Genomic DNA, 18,664 nt, shown 5'->3' on the forward strand with positions numbered 1-18,664 from the left:
ACAAAGATAAGAGTCACAATTCTGAATTTATTATACCATAACTCTATAAACTGAAAATGAGTAGTTTATTCAAGAAGCTGAAGGGAATTATGTCGAGATCCCATTGACTCAATGTCCCTTCATCCCCATTGAAAATCCCAGCCATTGCGTACAACCAGTAGCTTGTTTGCCTGGAAGTTTATCAGAATGGAATGCATACAAGAAAAGTGCTTTCAGTATTCTTGGACTAGAACAAGGCTGTGATTTTAATGACTGCATGAAGTCGTTTCAAACCAAACACATCCCACAACATGGGGACAAACGAGTTATATAAATCTTTGCTCTCTATTACAGTATTTAAGTTGACTAACAGTTTTGCAAATAGGAGAATGATTATAGATACCAAAAAATAAAATAATAAAAAAAAGCCTGGTACAGAAAAATATTAATGTGTTTCAATTCTTTTATAGCTTTGTTGTGCTGATCATCCTGAAGAAGGAGGTTTGCCATCTTACGTGTTTGCTTTAATGGTCATTTTCTTTCTACAACAGAGGAAAGAGCCATTTCTGCCTGTTTATTTGGGATTGTGGGTATGTGCTATTTAAGTATTATCAGTCTGAGATTGATATTTTCTAAATCTGTTATAATTGTAACTTAGTTATTACCTGCTTGTTTCTTGCCCTTATGCAGGAGAGTAAGACACTTAGTCATCATCAGCAAATATCAATATAGTTTTTGTGTGCATAATATATGTTAAAAGAACATGCTACAATTAAGGTTGGTTGAGCAATTTTAATCTCTCCCTCCTGTGCGCAAGCATTATGATGCCATCTTTAATTACATGATCACATACTATTTTCCACAGGATACTAGCCTCGTTCAGTGCATGGAATGGGCAGTGCTCACTTAATGAGCAGTTGTTCTCTCTTTTGTTTTCTCATTGTTCAGTGTGTGGCTCCATCTCCTTCGCTGCATAGTCCTGATTCACCTCTAATGCAGATCCATACTGTGCACTGATAGGGCGAGGGTCCTGTGGGGAAAAAAATATGCAGTTATGTAGTTAAAGACTGTATCATAATACCTGTGAACAAGGGGGATTAATCCAGGTGGTATCCTATGTGTAAAGTTTTCAAAAACTACTCAGTAAATTTTGAATGGGACTTGGGCACTTAAAGTTTATCCTAGTCCTAGAACAGACTTCTTCAAACACTCATCTATTTTATTATTAGCATATTTCAGAGTTCTTTACACACCCGCCATTTACATACAGCTCTTGAGCTTGGTTAAAGAATCAGAATCGGTCTATTTATAAAATTGTATTTAAAGCCATGTGATGGAACCTTTAACAAAGTAAAGATTCAACTATGAATCATAACTAGATGGATATTGGGTGTAATTTCTCATTTTGAAAATCTACTAATGAGTTGTAGTGTGAATTGGTGACATTTAATCAGAAAACAGATTAACTGGGGAGAAAGAACTCTATTGAATGACAATTCAGTAAGCCTTTATTATGGGTATTTTTGTACATCTTTAAAATACTTACTTTTTTCTGGATGATTAATACTATGGAAGAGGCTGCTTTGAAATCCTTCACATAAAAAAGATGTCCGGTGTTTTTTCCTCTTTTCCTCTGCTCTCTCCAGATTGGAGGATTCTCCTTAGACAAATTAGTGAACTTCAACCTTAAAGATGTTGAGAATGATATCGTAGTCTGGGAGTATAATCCTGCTGTTGATGATGCTGATTCCCCAAAAGAAGCTTCTCCTAAAAGGGGCAAGGTCTGAACCATTTCAGTTACTTCAGTATTAATCGAGAAATCTCTACTGCTACTCTCAGCAACGAACACCGATCTTTATTTTAAGTGAAGTAAAATTGTTTGTTTTGCGAAGCTAAACTTCATAATTCAGTGGCTGTATGCAGTGTTTTGGCTGTGTCAGTCCCAGGATATTAGAGAGACAATGTTGGTGATGATAAAAATTTATGACATCACCCACCTTGTCTCTAATTCAGTGACTGGTTTTCTGTTTTGTGTGCGACATCCTAGCATTTAAAGACAAATGTGACAACTACTAGGAGATCAGGAAGTAATTCTAAGTCTTAAGGTGTTTGTCATGCTTGCCAGGGATACCCAGGGTTGTAAGGCACCTCACTACCATTTGCCCACTGTGGATCACTCTCTGACTCCATCAGCTACTGGCAACATAAACTTTCTGCTCCAGGCATCCACAGGCCCCACTCACTCTTTCCAGGTTAGTGATAGGCACACTCCAAAACCCAAGTCTTCCAAGCATGCCGGCAGTGTCCAGCCCCATAACTACTTGACACTCACACAATTACCAGACCTGCTGTTCCCAAAGGGACAGTACATCACAGCTTCCCAGGTCCTCCTTCTACCACAGCTCAGCTTAATACACAGCACTTATACTTGTTTTCACTATAAACAAATCCAAGTTTACTTAACAAAAAAAAAGAGCTGGGGCCTAGACTTAACTAACAACACATTTTTCATGTCTCATAAAGGTTGTCTCACCCAAAAAATCTTTGTCCCAGCTTGTAGCAGCAAGGTTGGCTGTGACCCTCTGTTCATAAGAGAAGCATGCTGTCAGCTTGTCTCCTAGGTAAAGGATGCAGTTTGTGTCACAGTACAAAAATTCATTGTCTTAACTTGTGAACAGGATTCCCCTCTTCTCCTCCCATTAGTAGTTTTTTTCTCTGTGCTCCTTTCTTGTCAGTTTTTATAATCTCTTGATTAGCCTGGTGCTCAGCTTGTAGATAGGCTTCCATTTGTGAAGTAGACAATACATAATACACTTGACAGCCCCCCAGAGATAAGCATCTCTTTTCTCTCTTGCCTGACAGGAGTATGTTGATCCCATTCTAGTGACCTGCCTTAACTCACACTGAAGATTATGTGTTTAAGTTCTATGTGTACCTAACTCCTTACGTATTATTGGTACACACACCTCACAATAATTATGATGACCAGTGTGACACAGGTTTTCATTAGAGACCTTACGTGACTCTCTTCAGTGAACCAGTATGCAGATACTAGATCCAGGAGATCCCTGTAAACCTCATACACCCCTGTGTCCTCAGCCAGTTGTCACCAACAGGTTCCTGGGTCACAGTATTGGGTTAATAATATCCATTAAAGTAGGGAACATAATTCAAAAAATCCTATTTCATACTTGACTATGTCAAACGAGTAACTCTTAATTTCAAACTACTGTTTCAGGATAATTGCTACTAAATTACCTCTTTATTTTTCTTATCTAATAACATTGCTGTTTTTAGAAATAGCATAACTGTATAAATTCATTCTAATTGCACATGGGAGTGTTCTATAATAAAGAAGTTACATAAATTTAATCCAGTAATGGCTAACATTTATAATTTAAGTGAAAATACATGATGATCTTGTCTAAAAAGATCTTATTTGTTAAAATACTAAGCATTCTTTATATAGATAAAATATAAAATCTTTAAAAATAATTTGTGCTGTGTTTATAAATGAACCATTATAAAATTAGCATAAACTAAGTTCTTACAAAGTATATTAAGATATCGTATAGCCGTAAAAGCTAGGACTATCTGAAGAGAACTAATGTAAGGAAAAGCATAATGTACACTAAAGACTGTCAATAATTTGTCATTATACCAAAATGGACTAGCACTGAATCCCAGTATCCACAACGTCTTTTGCTTCGTGCCAAATTATTTATTTTTAGCCCTTAGAAACAACTCTAACCAAACAACTGTAACCAAAGAGGACAGACTTTCAGAGTTAGCAGAATAAATATCCAGAAACATTCTAAACTATGTAATTTGCTGTTTGTCACTTCCCCTTCTTGCTTGAGGTGCACATTTTGTGCCTGTACATTTAAATGACCATACAAGGTGATTCTTTCTGAAAAATGATTTGTCTTTGATGAGGCTATATATATCATCCTAACTGAGGTTTTTATGATCTGAAATGCTTACTTTGAAATATATTAATTATAGCACAAGAACATTTTTATTTAAATACACAAACATGATTAATATTAACCATAATCATAAATGTCACTGTCCAACCATGATTAAATTTGATTTAAAAGTGTTTGAAGTGTTAGTGTAAATTAAGATAACTATCTTTAAATTGTCCTTTTCTGTAGCTGTAAAATGTGTATTTAACTCTCATAATGTGGTAGTTTCCCTTGTTTGAATAGAGTTTAATTTTTATTGTTGAGACCTGAACATTCGTTGCAGATGTAATTTCTAGCCATTGTATTATCTGTTATGGCTTCATTACAATATTATCATTGTGACCTTTCCTCCACACCACTTTAACACCTAAGTTATAAGTTTATTTAAAAACTTATACTGTTACTCTGCATTTTTACTTGAGTCCATGTGCACGCACATAGGTATCAGTGACTGTGTGTGAGTGAAAAGCAAGTTTTAGACTGGCAGAATATTTTTCCTGCCCCCCAAAAGAGAGTTTTTCATACACCTTAAAACTGAAGACGGTTTAAGCTTTTGCTTTCTAATTAACAGGTTCCTTTAGTGTTTGATTCAGGACACCAATGTTCAGCACCAGTTGGGCAGCTTTGGGTAGAACTGCTTCGCTTCTATGCCTTGGAGTTTAATTTGGCTGATTTGGTCATCAGCATACGACTCAAAGAAGCAGTGTCTCGTGAATCAAAGGATTGGCCTAAAAAGCGCATTGCTGTGGAAGGTACCTGAAGTCTGTCAATTTAGAGTTATCGGCCCTCTGACTTAGCAAGTACGCTGTCGGATATGTTAGAAAAACAATTTCAGCCATATGTTTCTGTATGATACTATTAAATGTATTAAGATACATGTACAGTTTCCTCCACATAGTCTGGAGTGCTATTTATTGCTAATGTGTTCCTAAAACAATGTATTAAATTAATTGACAATAAATCTAAATGTTGTAAGAGAAAACAAGACTAATCAAACCTGTCTTTGCTGCTGTTTTATATCCATCAGTGAAGTTATAGATTTCTGTCTTCAGTTAGCTCATGGCTTTTTTTTTCTTTCAGACCCTTACTCAGTAAAGAGGAATGTGGCAAGAACTCTGAACAGTCAACTAGTATATGAATATATTCTTCACTGCTTAAGGTCAACTTACAAATATTTTGCTTTGCCTCACAAAAAACTTACAAAATCTAGCCCAAAAAAGCCTTTGAATGTCAATGAGGAGACATCACACAGATTAGAACCTGAAAAGGATGCCATAAAGCATGATGCCACTGATATGCAAAATGTAGCTGACAAAATGGGGCAAGTGGTAGCAAATGATTGTATTAATATTATTGATAGAAGTATAGACATGCCTGAGGCATGTACAATTGATCCTTCAAAGGTGTTTGTCTCTGAAAGCCTGACTGAAGAAGAATTGGCAGATGATATAACACATTTGGGAATTGCCCAGGAAGATTCAGACTTTGTAATTGAAGATATGATTTCTGGTGATAATGAGGACTCTAAACAAAGCTGTGTAGAGACAGAAAGTGGAAATGAGGAGGAGGAAGAGGAAGAACATGACCAAGATAAGAAATGGCAGAAAAATGTGATAGTTATTGATCAAGGCTTGGATGCATACAGTGAAAATGGAGATCTTCCTATTCCAGCAAATGAGCATGATGTTGAAACATACAGTATTTCAGAGACTGAAGGTGTTCAGAGCACTGTAGTCACAGAGAGGGATCAGTTTGGTTTAGAATGCAATGTAATGCTTGATGATAAAGCTGAGATGGATGAGGAGAGCAGAGAGGAGACTGATGAACTGGATGATTCCCTGAACAAATTTGCACCTTCGTTACAAGACCAGATATCTGAAATCAATAACTCAGATGAGGAGGGGGAGGAGGAGGAGGAGGGAGAACAGAGTCTTGTCCTAAACCATACAGAATGTGGTGGTATTGTGACTGCTGAAGATGAGCTGGACAATACTTACACTGCATCTGGGGATGAAGATGCACTGTCTGAGGAAGAATTGTCCGTCTCTGTTAAATATGAAGAGACAGAGCTGGGAAAAAATGTAGATAGATCTCTAAGGGTAGATTTGAATGAAGAGGATTTTATAGAAAAAGGAAGCCTTTGTGAAGAGGGCATACTAATAGGACAGTTTCTGGAATCTGAGCTCTTCTATGAATTTAATAAACCTGCTTTCACAAAGGGCAAGGTAAGCTCTTGACATCTAACCACCAGGAAATATTACTAACAGTTTAGGACATATTATATCTAAGTATAGTTCTGATTCATTAAAGGGCCATAGATTTAAAAAATGTCTTGCTTTCTATTCACACAGTCTCCTATGGTGGTATGTAGCTTGTGCAAACGAGAAGGTCACCTAAAGAGGGATTGTCCAGAAGACTTCAAAAAAATTGAGCTAGACCCTTTGCCAGCGTTGACACCCAGGTTTTCAAATATTTTAGATCAAGTTTGCATCCAGTGTTACAGTAAGTCATCAATACAGCACTCTTTAAATATGTTTGTGGAAAGTATGAATTAACTAGATTTTAATAGTACTTTAGGGAATTCTCTTAGGTCTCCAGCATCAGTGGAGCTGGGTTTTGAAAGTAGCAAAACTAGTACAAAAGGTGAGATTCTATAGGGTAATGACATTTGTTGAATTGCTAAATTGCACCTGATACTTGTTATATTCATAAGTGTAAATTGTACCTCCAAAGAGCAAAAATCCAAAGTGTGCAGGCTGACCTCATGACTCCTTGAACTAAACATGGAGTCAATGAAAGCTGCTGGATATTTGATATTCTTAAAATGTAGGCATCTACACATAGACTTCAGAGCCTATATGAGGCATCTGTTTTCCAAAAAGTGCAGTTCTTTGTATGATAGTTTGTATCTCATTACCAGAAACTGCTATTTGAAAGAACAAAGGCAGCAAATTTCTACAAAGAACAATATGCTGATTTCAGATTTTTTGAACCATTTCCCCTCCATTTATTTGGTCTTTCAAAATGGCAACCTTCACTTCTGACGAGACAAAATGTACTGTTTTCCTAATGTATTTTTTTCTTTGCCTTGATTTCTCCTCTTCCATCTATCCTCCCTCTCTTCCCCTCCCACATCAATTTCCTTTTTGCCCCCTTCCTGTCACTTAACTGTGGCAATGTTTTTACATACTTTTCCTGAATTGGTGTGTTTCTGGCTTTTTTAAAGAAGATTTTGCTCCAAATATTATAGAGGATCAGGCTCGTGAACATATACGGCAAAATCTGGAAAGCTTCATCAGACAGGAGTTTCCAGGTAATTGTGTAGATTCTTTTCATACTCACATTTAGGGTTTTGTTTGTTTTTTTTTCAAGTTTCACTTTTTTAGTATTTTCAACAATTTCATTGTACCAGTATAAAGAACAAAGTTAGCTAATTTAAACTTCTTAAAATATTCTGTTCTGTTGCTTAATACTATATTATATGACTTTAAATTAAATTGGAATGTTTTCTGTTGCAATAATCTCACCTTACTGTTACTGTGTGATGTCTCCACCTCATACGTTATGCCCTGCCTCCTTGAGCTTGTGCTCTTTCCTAAAACAAACAAACAAAAAGCTCCAAAAACATGTCAGTTTATTTTATTTTTTTTACATCTTATTGGTGAGAAATAGTGAAAAGATCATGGCATTAACAGGAATGAACAACAGCCATTTAAGAAACCAGTAATCACAATTTTATAATAAAACTTTCATAACTAGCATTTTCATCTCAAATTTGTCAGTCAAGCTTTGCTGTTTCAGTCGTATTCATTCTTGTAAGACCACTAAAGACTTTTTGAAATGCCTGTCACATCATCTTGGAATTTTGATCAGACCAAAAGTATCGCCTTTCTTTTCAGTTCATCTAAGAAATAGCTTTATTTTTCTGCCTTTATTCTCAGTATAGAAAGAAAAATGTACTGTCTGTATATCATAGGCAGTCATCAGAAAACCCACAAGACTTCTTATCTTGTGTGGGCCTAGGAGAGCAATTTGCTCTTGATTTATTCTAAAGCAGAGGCATAACACTTGTCTATCAGCAAAGCTCAGTAGACTGGAGCTATGGTTTCCATTTCTGGAAATATATAGGGTAACCACCTGGGTTCATAGTGTTGCCAAATTTGCATGCAGGCTGGATGTGGAATCTTTGGCCAAAGATCATTGCATCTCTAAAGACTTGTCTTAACACAAAGAGAGTTCTTGTAACGCTTACCCAGATCCTCAAGGATTTAGTTCAAATTCTCGTGCCAATAATTTAGTTAGTATGCCATTAAATTTTTTCCTGGGTGTGTCAGACTTCCATTTGATCCTGGCTAAATTTCTTAATCTCTGTGTCTTCATTCCTATTTGTAAAATGAGGATTCTTCCCTACCTCAGAGGGGTGACATGAAGTTAAATTCATTATTTCTGAACTACTCGAACACTGTGAGTATCATAGTTATACAGGAGGTCACATTAAATTATCACAGTATTTTCTTCTGGCCTATGAAAAGTCAGTAAATATATTAACTTTTATATTTATCCTACATTTTATATTTAATCTTAATGTTCAATTTATAGCTAAATCTGGTGGCTTGTCACCAGAAGAGGGTAGGGGTGAGGGGTTATGCTAATCACTGATTTAGTTACTTCCAGACTCTCTGTTCCAATCCAAATCCCCATTACTATTCAGACCGCTACAGGGGCCTGAAAATCATCTATCACTACTGCACCTGCTCCCTAGGCCCCTGCAGGATACTAAAGTTGTTCAAAAATGAACAGAAGCCAGAAAAGACACGTTGCAGGGATACTGTCATCTTGTAAATCAAATTGAAATACGAAAATGTTGTGCATACTCTGGCTATAAATAACATCTAAGATTAACTGAAAGAATATATTGAGGGAGGGATTTTTTTCAATTTACACTTGTTCATTTTTCAGCACCTAATGTATAGCTATAGCGCACTCTCTCTCCCCTCTCCTCCCCTCCCCTCCCCCACCCCAGTATCTTGTTGCTGTAAAGGGCCCTTTAAACATCAGTAAGAAAGCAAAGAAGCCCTCATTCTATAAAAAACTGACAGAGGAAATTTTCAGGATATACTGTATAAAAAGTGGTTTACCTGATGCTCGACTTAGTTAACTTCCAAAAATACAAATTAACAGTGACCCTTTTAAAACAAGATTGCTTTTTTACTGTTTGCAAACCTTTTTTCTTAATGCCAAAAATGATGAAAATTTTGCTGTATAATGTAGTCGTTTTGACAAAAATGCCTTTTTATTACTCTTAAAATTTAGTGAATTAGACCAGTAACTGTATAGTGTTATTGTCCATAGAAGATCAAGAAATATGCCCTATATTGAATAAATATTCCTTGTAAAGTCCATTGTTACAGAAAAGTGGTGTTCAACATTGGCCAAGTCAGACCCTAGCTATTAAAACTGGACTGATGGTATGTCAGATGTGGTTATAGTATCATGTCCTTTACAGGAACGAGGTTGAACTTGTTTGGCTCATCAAAAAATGGCTTTGGCTTCAAACAAAGTGACCTTGATATCTGTATGACAATTGATGGACTGGAAACTTCTGAGGTAGACTTAGAGCTCTTTTGTATAACTTGTACTCGTATTCCATAGACACAGCTATTGTTGCTGTGATTACTGTCTCTTGATATCTTGCACAATAGCTGAAAATGTAAATAGAACTTCTGCCAAAAAAAAGTAAATTGGCTAGTGTCTTGCTGCTATGACAGCTAATATGATTTAAGATTTTCTTCCTTTACCACTGAGCTTATTCATGGATTCTTCAGTGAAGTGTTAATATTATTTGACATGGAAATGAATGAGGCACATCTGGTTCAGCATCACAGTGTTGATGCATGGTAAGCTAGAAAAAGAAGATGGGGTGAGAAAGAAGCAAGTCTTTCTTACTGGTTGATATAAATTAGTAAATGCTTTAAATGCATGTTTATAAGCTCTTTTAAGAACATTAGGATATCTTTTAGTGCTGACTTGAACATACCTGCATTTTGAAACTGTCTGGTATGAATGCCGCTGAGTGTACAATTTAGGTGTCTCTTTAATGATATGGCTTTAAGCCTAATGACAGACAATGAATGGCACATCGACTGAAATGGCTTGGCTAGGACACGTTCTAATAGTGATGATTACATGTAGCTTTTCTAGAATTTCGAGGTCAGCACAAGATATTATCAGTTCACTGAAATGTTTTTTTCTTTCCTTTTCAGGGACTTGATTGCATAAGAATAATTGAAGAATTAGCAAGAGTACTTAAGAAACATTCAGGTAACGTTGTAGAAAATGAGAGTGGGTAGCTTTGTGTACTGAATTTGTATACTATTTATGGAGTTAGAAGGTTCAGGGTATAAGTAGGCAGATATCATTAAGATAACTAATGCACTAAAGAGTTCAGTGTTAGCAGGATTGGGGACTTAGATTATGAACATTTGTAGCTCTTCATTGCCTGACTAGGCCCATGGAAGGGTTCTAAGATTTATAGGAACAGGCCTAAATTAGACTCTGATACTGTGTTAATAACATACGTGAAAACAAGTTGTAAGTTATAAGTTTGACCCTTTAGACAGTGGGTATAGGTTTGTATTTACATCTCCCTTGTTTGTTGACAAGTAATATTAATAATAATATTAATACTGAAGATGGCACACACTATACATTACTTTAATGTAACAATATATTCCTGTAAATCACATTTAAATGCCTTTTTATGAGGATTTCATAAATATTTTAAAATTAACTTACTCTGTACCAGATAAGTTTTAATTTATGGTATTTTGCTATTTAAACAACAGTTTAGTTTTCAGATAATGTTAAGTGAAAACTAATACCAGAAATGCTATGAATAATGAAGTGTCTAAAATCAATATTAAATATAAATTAATTTTTATACTTTTCATATATGCAGACTTAAAAGATAGCTTTGATATCTGCCCACAGGCTTTTAAAGAAATCTGCTGAATTTTTTTAAGCTTTTGGTGGCGGTTTTGATACCGTTATCACTGTATTAAACTGAAAGCCCAAATTCTTTCCTAGGTCTAAGAAATGTCTTGCCAATAACAACTGCTAAAGTGCCAATTGTCAAGTTCTTCCATGTGAGAAGCGGTCTTGAAGTGGACATCAGTTTATATAATACACTGGTAAGTTGATAATTATAAATCACCTATTCCAGTTAGATTTTTAGGTTTTAATCCTCCATTTGACTCTTTCTGGGTGAAGTCAAGGGAGGCAGAGCAGCCGTTTCCTGCTAAGATGATAGTAAATTTAGCTAGCTTAATAATAGCAAACACCAGTGTTCTGGAGTATAGTGATACTTCTTTCCCTGCAAGTCCTACAAAAGGAACATCCTGAGCAGTGAGAAGACCATAGCTGCATGTGTTAAGTGTGGGGATTGTCAACGTATCAGGGCTGTCTCATCTCTTACAAAATAAGTAGCTTTCCATTGCACGTTACGTTCTGGAGAATTAGGCTGGTAAAAGGCAGGAAATATTAGCTGGAAAAAATCTTCATTTTACCAGATTCAAATCTAGCCACACAAGTCTCTAACTCTGAGAGAGTTTTAACCCTAGATTTGGATTGTGGGTTTAGAAACTGCCCCAGAATTTATGCTCTACCACATGCCTACAGTAATAGCTTCATGCTTCACTATTCTGAGGTATTATCCTTTGGATGCTTCTGCATATTGTTTGTGAACAGATGAAAGTTAAGAATCTTGATAAACTCCTCCCACGTGAGCAGGTGGTAACCTCACTCTTCTAATGAACGCTTCCTTTCTGAATAAAATAGGTTTTAATGTGCAGAACTAGATGAGTGGTTTTGCTGCATTCCTAATTACTGCAGCATTTGCTTTTTAATTCAGTGCACTTAAAACACACACACGTGTATATTTATGCATATTAGGTCTGTCAAGCGATTAAAAATTGTGATTAATTGTGCTGTTAATAATAGAATAACATTTATATAAATATTTTCGGATGTTTTCTACATTTTCTAATAGATTGATTTCAATTACAATTGCACTGTAGAAAACAAAAATAGTATTTTTCAATTCACCTACTGTAGTGCCATCTCTTTATCATGAAAGTTGAACTTACAAATGTAGAATTATGTACAAGAAAATAACTGCATTCAAAAATAAAACAATGTAAAACTTTTAGAGCTTACAAGTCCACTCAGTCCTACTTCAGCCAATCACTCAGACAAATAAGTCTGGTTAGAATTTGCAGGAGATAATGCTGCCTGCTTCTTGTTGTTTAGAATGTCACCTGAAAGTGAGAACAGGTGTTCACTTGGCACTGTCGTAGCCGGCACTGCAAGGTATTTACATGCCAAATGTGCTAAAGATTCATGCTTGTGCTTCAACCACCATTCCAGAGGACATGTATCCATACTGATGATGGGTTCTGCTTGATAATGATTGAAAGCAGAGCAGACTGACGCATGTTCATTTTAATCATCTGAGTCAGATGCCACCAGCAGAAGGTTGATTTTCTTTTTCGGTGGTTCACGTTCTGTAGTTTCCGAATAGGAGTGTTGCTCTTTTAAGACTGCTGAAAGCATTCTCCACACCTCATCTCTCTAAGATTTTGGACAGTACTTCAGATTCTTAAACCTTGGATCAAGTGTTGTAGCTATTTTTAGAAATCTCACATTGGTACCTTCTTTGAGTTTTGTCAAATCTGCTGTAAAAGTGTTTTTAAAACGAACATGTGCTATAACATGAACAGGAGACATACAATCCTCCCCACAAGTTGTTCACTCGCAAATTTAATTAACACACATTTTTAACAAGTGTCATCAGCATGGAAGCATGTCCTCTACAATGTGGCCATAGCATGAAGGGGCATATGAATTTTAGCATATCTGGCACGTAAATACTTTGAACACCAGCTATGAAAGTGCCATGTGAATGCCTGTTTTCACTTTCAAGTGACATTGTAAATAAGAAACAGGCAGAGTATCTCCCGTAACTGTAAACAAACTTGTTTGTCTTAGCTATTGGCTGCACAAGAAGTAGGACTGAGTGGACTTGCAGGCTCTAAAGTTTTACATTATTTTGTTTTTGTGTGCATTATGTAACAGAAAAAAATTACATTTGTATTTTGTTTCACGATATTTGTAGGAGGTGAATTGAAAAATACTATTTCTTTTGTTTCTCATATATACAGTGCAAATTCAATTAAAAATAATGATCTAAAGTGAGCATGGTACACTTTGTATTCTGTGTTGTAATAGAAAACAAAATATTTGAAAATATTTAATATATTTCAATTGGTATGTTATTGTTTAACAGTGTAATTAAATTTTTTTTAATTAACTGTGTGAGTTAACTGTGATTGATCGACAGCCCTCATACATATGCAAGATTTTCGAGCCAGGTGGTTGTGAATCATTGTAGGTCTGTGCTTCTCTCAAGTAAATAGGTCATTTTCAAAGCCTCCCTGATCAGAGACTTTAGCTAACTACCACCTTTTCCACCTCACTCAGTTTCCCATACTTGACTTCCATATTTATTTACAGGCCCTGCATAATACAAGACTCTTGTCCTCTTATGCAGCAATTGATTCCAGAGTAAAATATCTGTGTTACACAATGAAGGTCTTTACAAAGGTGAGTAACACTTCAGGCATTCTGGAAGTGATAACACCCACAGTAAAAAGTTTTATAATTAGCTTTTCTCTTTCTAGATGTGTGACATTGGAGATGCATCTAGAGGTAGCCTGTCCTCCTATGCATATACTCTTATGATGCTTTATTTTCTTCAGCAGCGAAATCCACCCGTCATTCCTATTCTCCAAGAGGTACCGTATGTCAAGAAATATATTAGTCCCAGTTAGATTTTTTTTGTGTGTGCACTATTGACCCACAATAGGGATCAAAAACATCAAGTCTGAATAGCCATGCTCTGACTAGTTAACTTTCTGTTCTTAGATCTACAAGGAGCCAAAGAAGCCTGAAATTTTAGTTGATGGTTGGAATGTTTATTTCTTTGACAAAATAGATGAGTTGGTGAGTCTTTTATATTCACTTTTCTGACATAGCGTTATTGTACAACAACTCTGTAAAGTGAAACTAACTCCTGGTAAGGCATGTATTCAAAAAATGCAGTAGATGAATGTAAAAGCTAGTTACTAACAATGACATTTGGTAATGTATTTTTGCATATGGGCTGAAAAAGAGAACTTCTTATTTAGTTATATAAAAGTATCAACTATTATTGGACATAGCCGTGTCAGCCTTTACAGTTGGAATTGTGAAGCAATACTTCAGCACCTCGCTTTAGTAATCCAAAACATATTTAAAACTATTCTGATAATATTCTTAAAATAATCTGCTAAATATTTTTCAGCTGTTAAATGAAGCCAGATATTGTTCTAACACCTCATGCCTTAAGATATGATATTTTGTTTGGAGAAGAAAAGTGTAACATTACTCAAGACAGAGAACCAAGCATGAAACTTGAAAGCAGAGTATCTTCTTTGTAAAAGGGCATGCCAGGAAACTTTTGTGTAGAACTGTACATATTTATATTAATTGGCTTAGCCTAATGAAATACAATAGATCTTCCAAAATATAAATCTCCGATTTTATTAAAACACTTGAAGCTGAGATGCCCAAGGCAGTATAGGGGATAAAGCCATTCACTTAAAATTATTTGACATATAGTGGAAATGTGTGAAAATCTCAGTTTTGTACTGTCAAGCTACCATAACATAGTTGGTTGTCTACAATACAAGAGACCAGTGCACTTGTGAATAAATATTTTTGTGAAACCTGAATGTTTAACTAATCATATCAGATTTGTTAAAGAATAATTACTGATGTGCCAGACTGCTGCCTTCTTCCCTACCTGATGATAGGTGATGTAACTCTTCAGTGGAATAATTTTGTGTTGAAGGGGCACCAGGCCTAAACGTAAATTAACAATACATCTATCAATTTTGCGTGCTATCAAAAATAAACAGTAAGGTGTTCAAAAAACACATTGCTAATCTTTGCAGTAAAAATACCCACCAATCATTTAAACAGCAAAATCTGATTATGAACATTAACCTTCAAACTATAAAAGGATAAGTGATTTAGAATAACTGTCTAAACCAAGTGACAAAGAGTCCTATGGCACCTTATGGGCTAACAGAAGTATTGGAGAATAAGCTTTCATGAGTGAATATCCACTTCATCAGACACATTCTCCCACAAAAGCTTATTCTCCAATACTTCTGTTAGTGTATAAGGTGCCACAGGACTCTTTGTCGCTTTTTACAGATCCAGACTAACACAGCTACCCCTCTGATCTCTAAACCAACTTAAGTATAACCAAAATTGTGTGTAATTTAACACTCCCAAATTATGAATGTGCATTTGCTTAATCTGTCTGAATCACTGAATCACAGAGGAAAATATTTCTTGTTCTAACTTCCAGCCAGCCTGTTGGCCAGACTATGGTTCAAACACTGAATCTGTTGGGGAGCTATGGCTGGGACTTCTCCGCTTCTACACAGAAGAATTTGATTTCAAAGAACATGTTATCTGCATCAGAAGAAAAAATCTGCTTACAACTTTCAAGAAGCAGTGGACCTCCAAATATATTGTTATTGAAGGTATTGTAGGAGTTAATACAGAGCTCGTTGATGTATGGAATTGCTTAAAAACCCATTTGAATGAATCTGCTCTTCTCGCATATTGTTTTTCACTTTCATCCTGCTGGATTAGGATCTCCTCCTCCTAAATAGATTGAGTGAAATCCTGACTCTTCAGAAATTAGGCACAAAAACTCCCATTGACTTCAGTAGGGTTAGAATTTAGCCCTTATTTTTCAACTGAAATAAAGTTGAAACGCGAATTTTACATTTTATTTTGTTTGGAGATCGTTGTTTAGAGAGGATCGTTTTTGTTTGAGGGCTGACTATGAGAATGGTTAAGAAAATTGGAATTCAGTCCATAGTCTGTCTGTCTGTCTCTGTAATTTTTTCCCTTGTTCTTCAGAATCTTTGATTTTTAGCTTGCTTCTACTCCAACTCCACGTAGTTCTTATAATCATATCCCCTATTTGGAAAATATTAACTGTCAATTAAAATCAGTTTGACTGGCTGAAACATTTTTTTCAGTTAGCTTTTATATAGCATTATGCAGAATTCTGTAATGATGCAATGCATTGTTTTTAATCAGTTCCTTTTTGTTAGAAGCCGAAACTCTATTCCAGCAAAGTATATAAATACATGCTTAGCTTTTATGCATATGAACAATCCCTCAGAGATAAAATTTAGTTTAAGCTCATTAAATATATAAGTGCTGTGTTGCATCTCTATGAGTCTGTATGCAGGAAATGTTGTGTCGAGGTCAGTATGTGGGAAATCTTGTCAATGCAGACGTTATTTTTCTAGCTGATCTAACTTTGATAGACCCCCCCCCACCTCACCTTTCTATCGCCATCAAAAATTGCTCTTTTTCAACATTTTGGTCAATTTGGTTCATAGCTGGACTGCTGAGATTCTGTCTTCTGAATATATTCTCTCAGTATATGGAGAAATCAATTGCAGTGTAATGATTCCACATCAGAAAAAGCAACATTGGATTGTTTGTGTTCATATTAATCAGTTTGGTTCGTAGTTTGCTTTTATATGAACTTTAGTAATATCTACAAATTTCTTCACACAGATCCCTTTGATTTAAACCACAATCTTGGAGCTGGCTTATCAAGAAAAAGTAAGGTGCCGGTCCACAAGCATTGCACAAATCTGCTGAGGGTCTTGTTTATTTAGACAATTAAGTTTTTTCTTTTATTTCCTAGTGACAAATTTTATAATGAAGGCTTTTATCAATGGCAGAAGGGTATTTGGTACCCCAATAAAAGGATTTCCTAAAGAATATCCCTCAAAAATGGTAAGTGTCTTTAGAATATAGCAATACAAACCCACTCACCCTCTACATTGGTATCTAAGTCCCTTACCTACTGTGAAGGCTCAGATGAGAACAATTGCACTCTATTAAGAACTTATTGGTAGTTTATGCATGACAAGCAGAGTTTCCTTTCAAATTTCAGTGGTAACTTCCGTAGTGATGGTTCTTTTAGTTTTTGCTATACATTACTGATGGATTGCTTTATTTTTTTAACAGTTGTATTGTGGCAGCATCTGGTAACATCAACCGGGTTGGGGCTCCATTGTACAATCACAGAGTAAATCGTAGTCTGTCCCAAACAGCTTAATCTAAAATGTGTTGTGTTAAACAGGCTGTCTTAGAGAAAAGCAGCAGCCAGTGCATCAGAGAACCAGTTAGGACAAGCCCTCACCTGAAACCATGTTATACAGCTCTGAATTTCAGTCCTGTTACAGAGTATGGAACATGGCTGTAACTTTGTTCTCATTCAGACTAGAACGTTCGTAGTCACAAAGGAGGTCAAGAAGGCTCAACTGAGTTCTTTGTAGAGTTGTGGTCAGGTAATGGCCTTCCTGATTCTACAGTAGGCACCACAACAGAGTGATACAAAGCACACCTACTGAAAGGTCTCCCATGTAGGCACTCTTTGCTGGCAGGAGACAGCTCTTCTGTCAGCAAAATAAATCCACCCTGAATGGGCAGCGGTAGCTTTGTCCTTTTTCCCTCCCCACCTCTACCCCTACCCCCTTGACCAACAAAAAGGCTATGTCTACACTAGCCCTAGTCATAGCTGGCGTAGGTTTCCAAATCTTGGGGAAAAAAAATAGGTGCACAAAACTACATTATTTCTTTTTAGGAATACTTCTTTGACCCAGAAGTCCTGACAGAAGGAGAATTGGCCCCAAATGATAGATGCTGCAGAATTTGTGGTAAAATTGGGCACTTCATGAAAGACTGTCCCATGCGGAGAAAGTACGTACGTTTTTAAGGGTTCTGTGTTTTTGGTAGTACAGGGCTCTTTACCTTTATTTGGAAGGTGGATTCCTTAAGTAATTCTAGAGCAGAAATAGTAATTTGACATTGCAGAGTATTTTCTCTTATTAAACAGAGAATAAGTGTTTCACTTAACTTTGAATTGTTTTAACTTCTGTTGAGTTGTCACTCTTATTACCTGTCTCAATGTCTTTTAGTGTTTTTGTACAGCAAAATTATTTCATAAATCCTGGAATACATATTTCATCCAATGTGCTATTCAGCTATCTTAGGGGGTGATATTCGCTCTGGTTTAAAAAACAATAGCATTAGCTGGAGAGAATTTGAATGTGAAGCTGACTAGCTTTGTGCTGGAGAGAGAGCTCATGAAAACTTCCTATATGTTTTGTTTTAATAGCTTCTATTTATGGAATCCAAGAGCTTCCCAGCAAAGTACCTTTTGTGGTGATTACTGATGCCTAAAAGCAAGCAAAAGGCACCACAACATGAGTTTAGATATCTGCTCCCTAAAACAGAGCCTAGTTTACTCATGAGCAAGGCTTCCTGGACTTGGTAAACACATTCAGGGTTCAGTCATTACTACAGGAAACAAATGCTAAACTGGTATTTCAAGGAACTCTGGACTTTTAGCTGCAAGCTCAGAGAGTTTACCATCTAAATGGGTAATTCAGAAATCACCACTGAAGGAGTTAAAGATGGAAAATCATAAAATGGTGAGAAGCAGCAAATAAATTCAAGAGAAGGAAATCATAAAAGCGTTAGTTGAAGGTGAATGGAAAATATGTTAGTTACAG

The 18,664-nt window shown here is 36.0% G+C and overlaps 1 protein-coding gene across 5 annotated transcripts in view; it reads left to right on the top strand.

Annotated features, from left to right (window-relative positions):
- The window catches only part of TUT7 (terminal uridylyl transferase 7), a 46,839-nt gene that overhangs the window by 18,904 nt on the left and 9,271 nt on the right, over positions 1 to 18,664 (top strand). For 3 of the 5 annotated variants that reach the window (XM_030567659.1, XM_030567660.1, XM_030567663.1), the window contains 16 exons: positions 450 to 569; positions 1,626 to 1,760; positions 4,519 to 4,699; positions 5,028 to 6,172; positions 6,299 to 6,449; positions 7,174 to 7,260; positions 9,454 to 9,554; positions 10,211 to 10,268; positions 11,034 to 11,137; positions 13,518 to 13,607; positions 13,685 to 13,798; positions 13,929 to 14,006; positions 15,421 to 15,598; positions 16,656 to 16,703; positions 16,789 to 16,880; positions 17,734 to 17,849. In XM_030567659.1, coding sequence (XP_030423519.1) covers positions 450 to 569; positions 1,626 to 1,760; positions 4,519 to 4,699; positions 5,028 to 6,172; positions 6,299 to 6,449; positions 7,174 to 7,260; positions 9,454 to 9,554; positions 10,211 to 10,268; positions 11,034 to 11,137; positions 13,518 to 13,607; positions 13,685 to 13,798; positions 13,929 to 14,006; positions 15,421 to 15,598; positions 16,656 to 16,703; positions 16,789 to 16,880; positions 17,734 to 17,849 — 2,798 coding nt within the window. Of the gene's footprint in view, positions 1 to 449; positions 570 to 1,625; positions 1,761 to 4,518; positions 4,700 to 5,027; positions 6,173 to 6,298; positions 6,450 to 7,173; positions 7,261 to 9,453; positions 9,555 to 10,210; positions 10,269 to 11,033; positions 11,138 to 13,517; positions 13,608 to 13,684; positions 13,799 to 13,928; positions 14,007 to 15,420; positions 15,599 to 16,655; positions 16,709 to 16,788; positions 16,881 to 17,733; positions 17,850 to 18,664 lie in introns of those variants that run through there. The other 2 variants (XM_030567661.1, XM_030567662.1) reach the window with 2 other exon arrangements.

Source organism: Gopherus evgoodei, chromosome 6 (assembly GCF_007399415.2).
Source record: "Gopherus evgoodei ecotype Sinaloan lineage chromosome 6, rGopEvg1_v1.p, whole genome shotgun sequence".
Lineage (NCBI taxonomy): Eukaryota > Metazoa > Chordata > Testudines > Testudinidae > Gopherus > Gopherus evgoodei.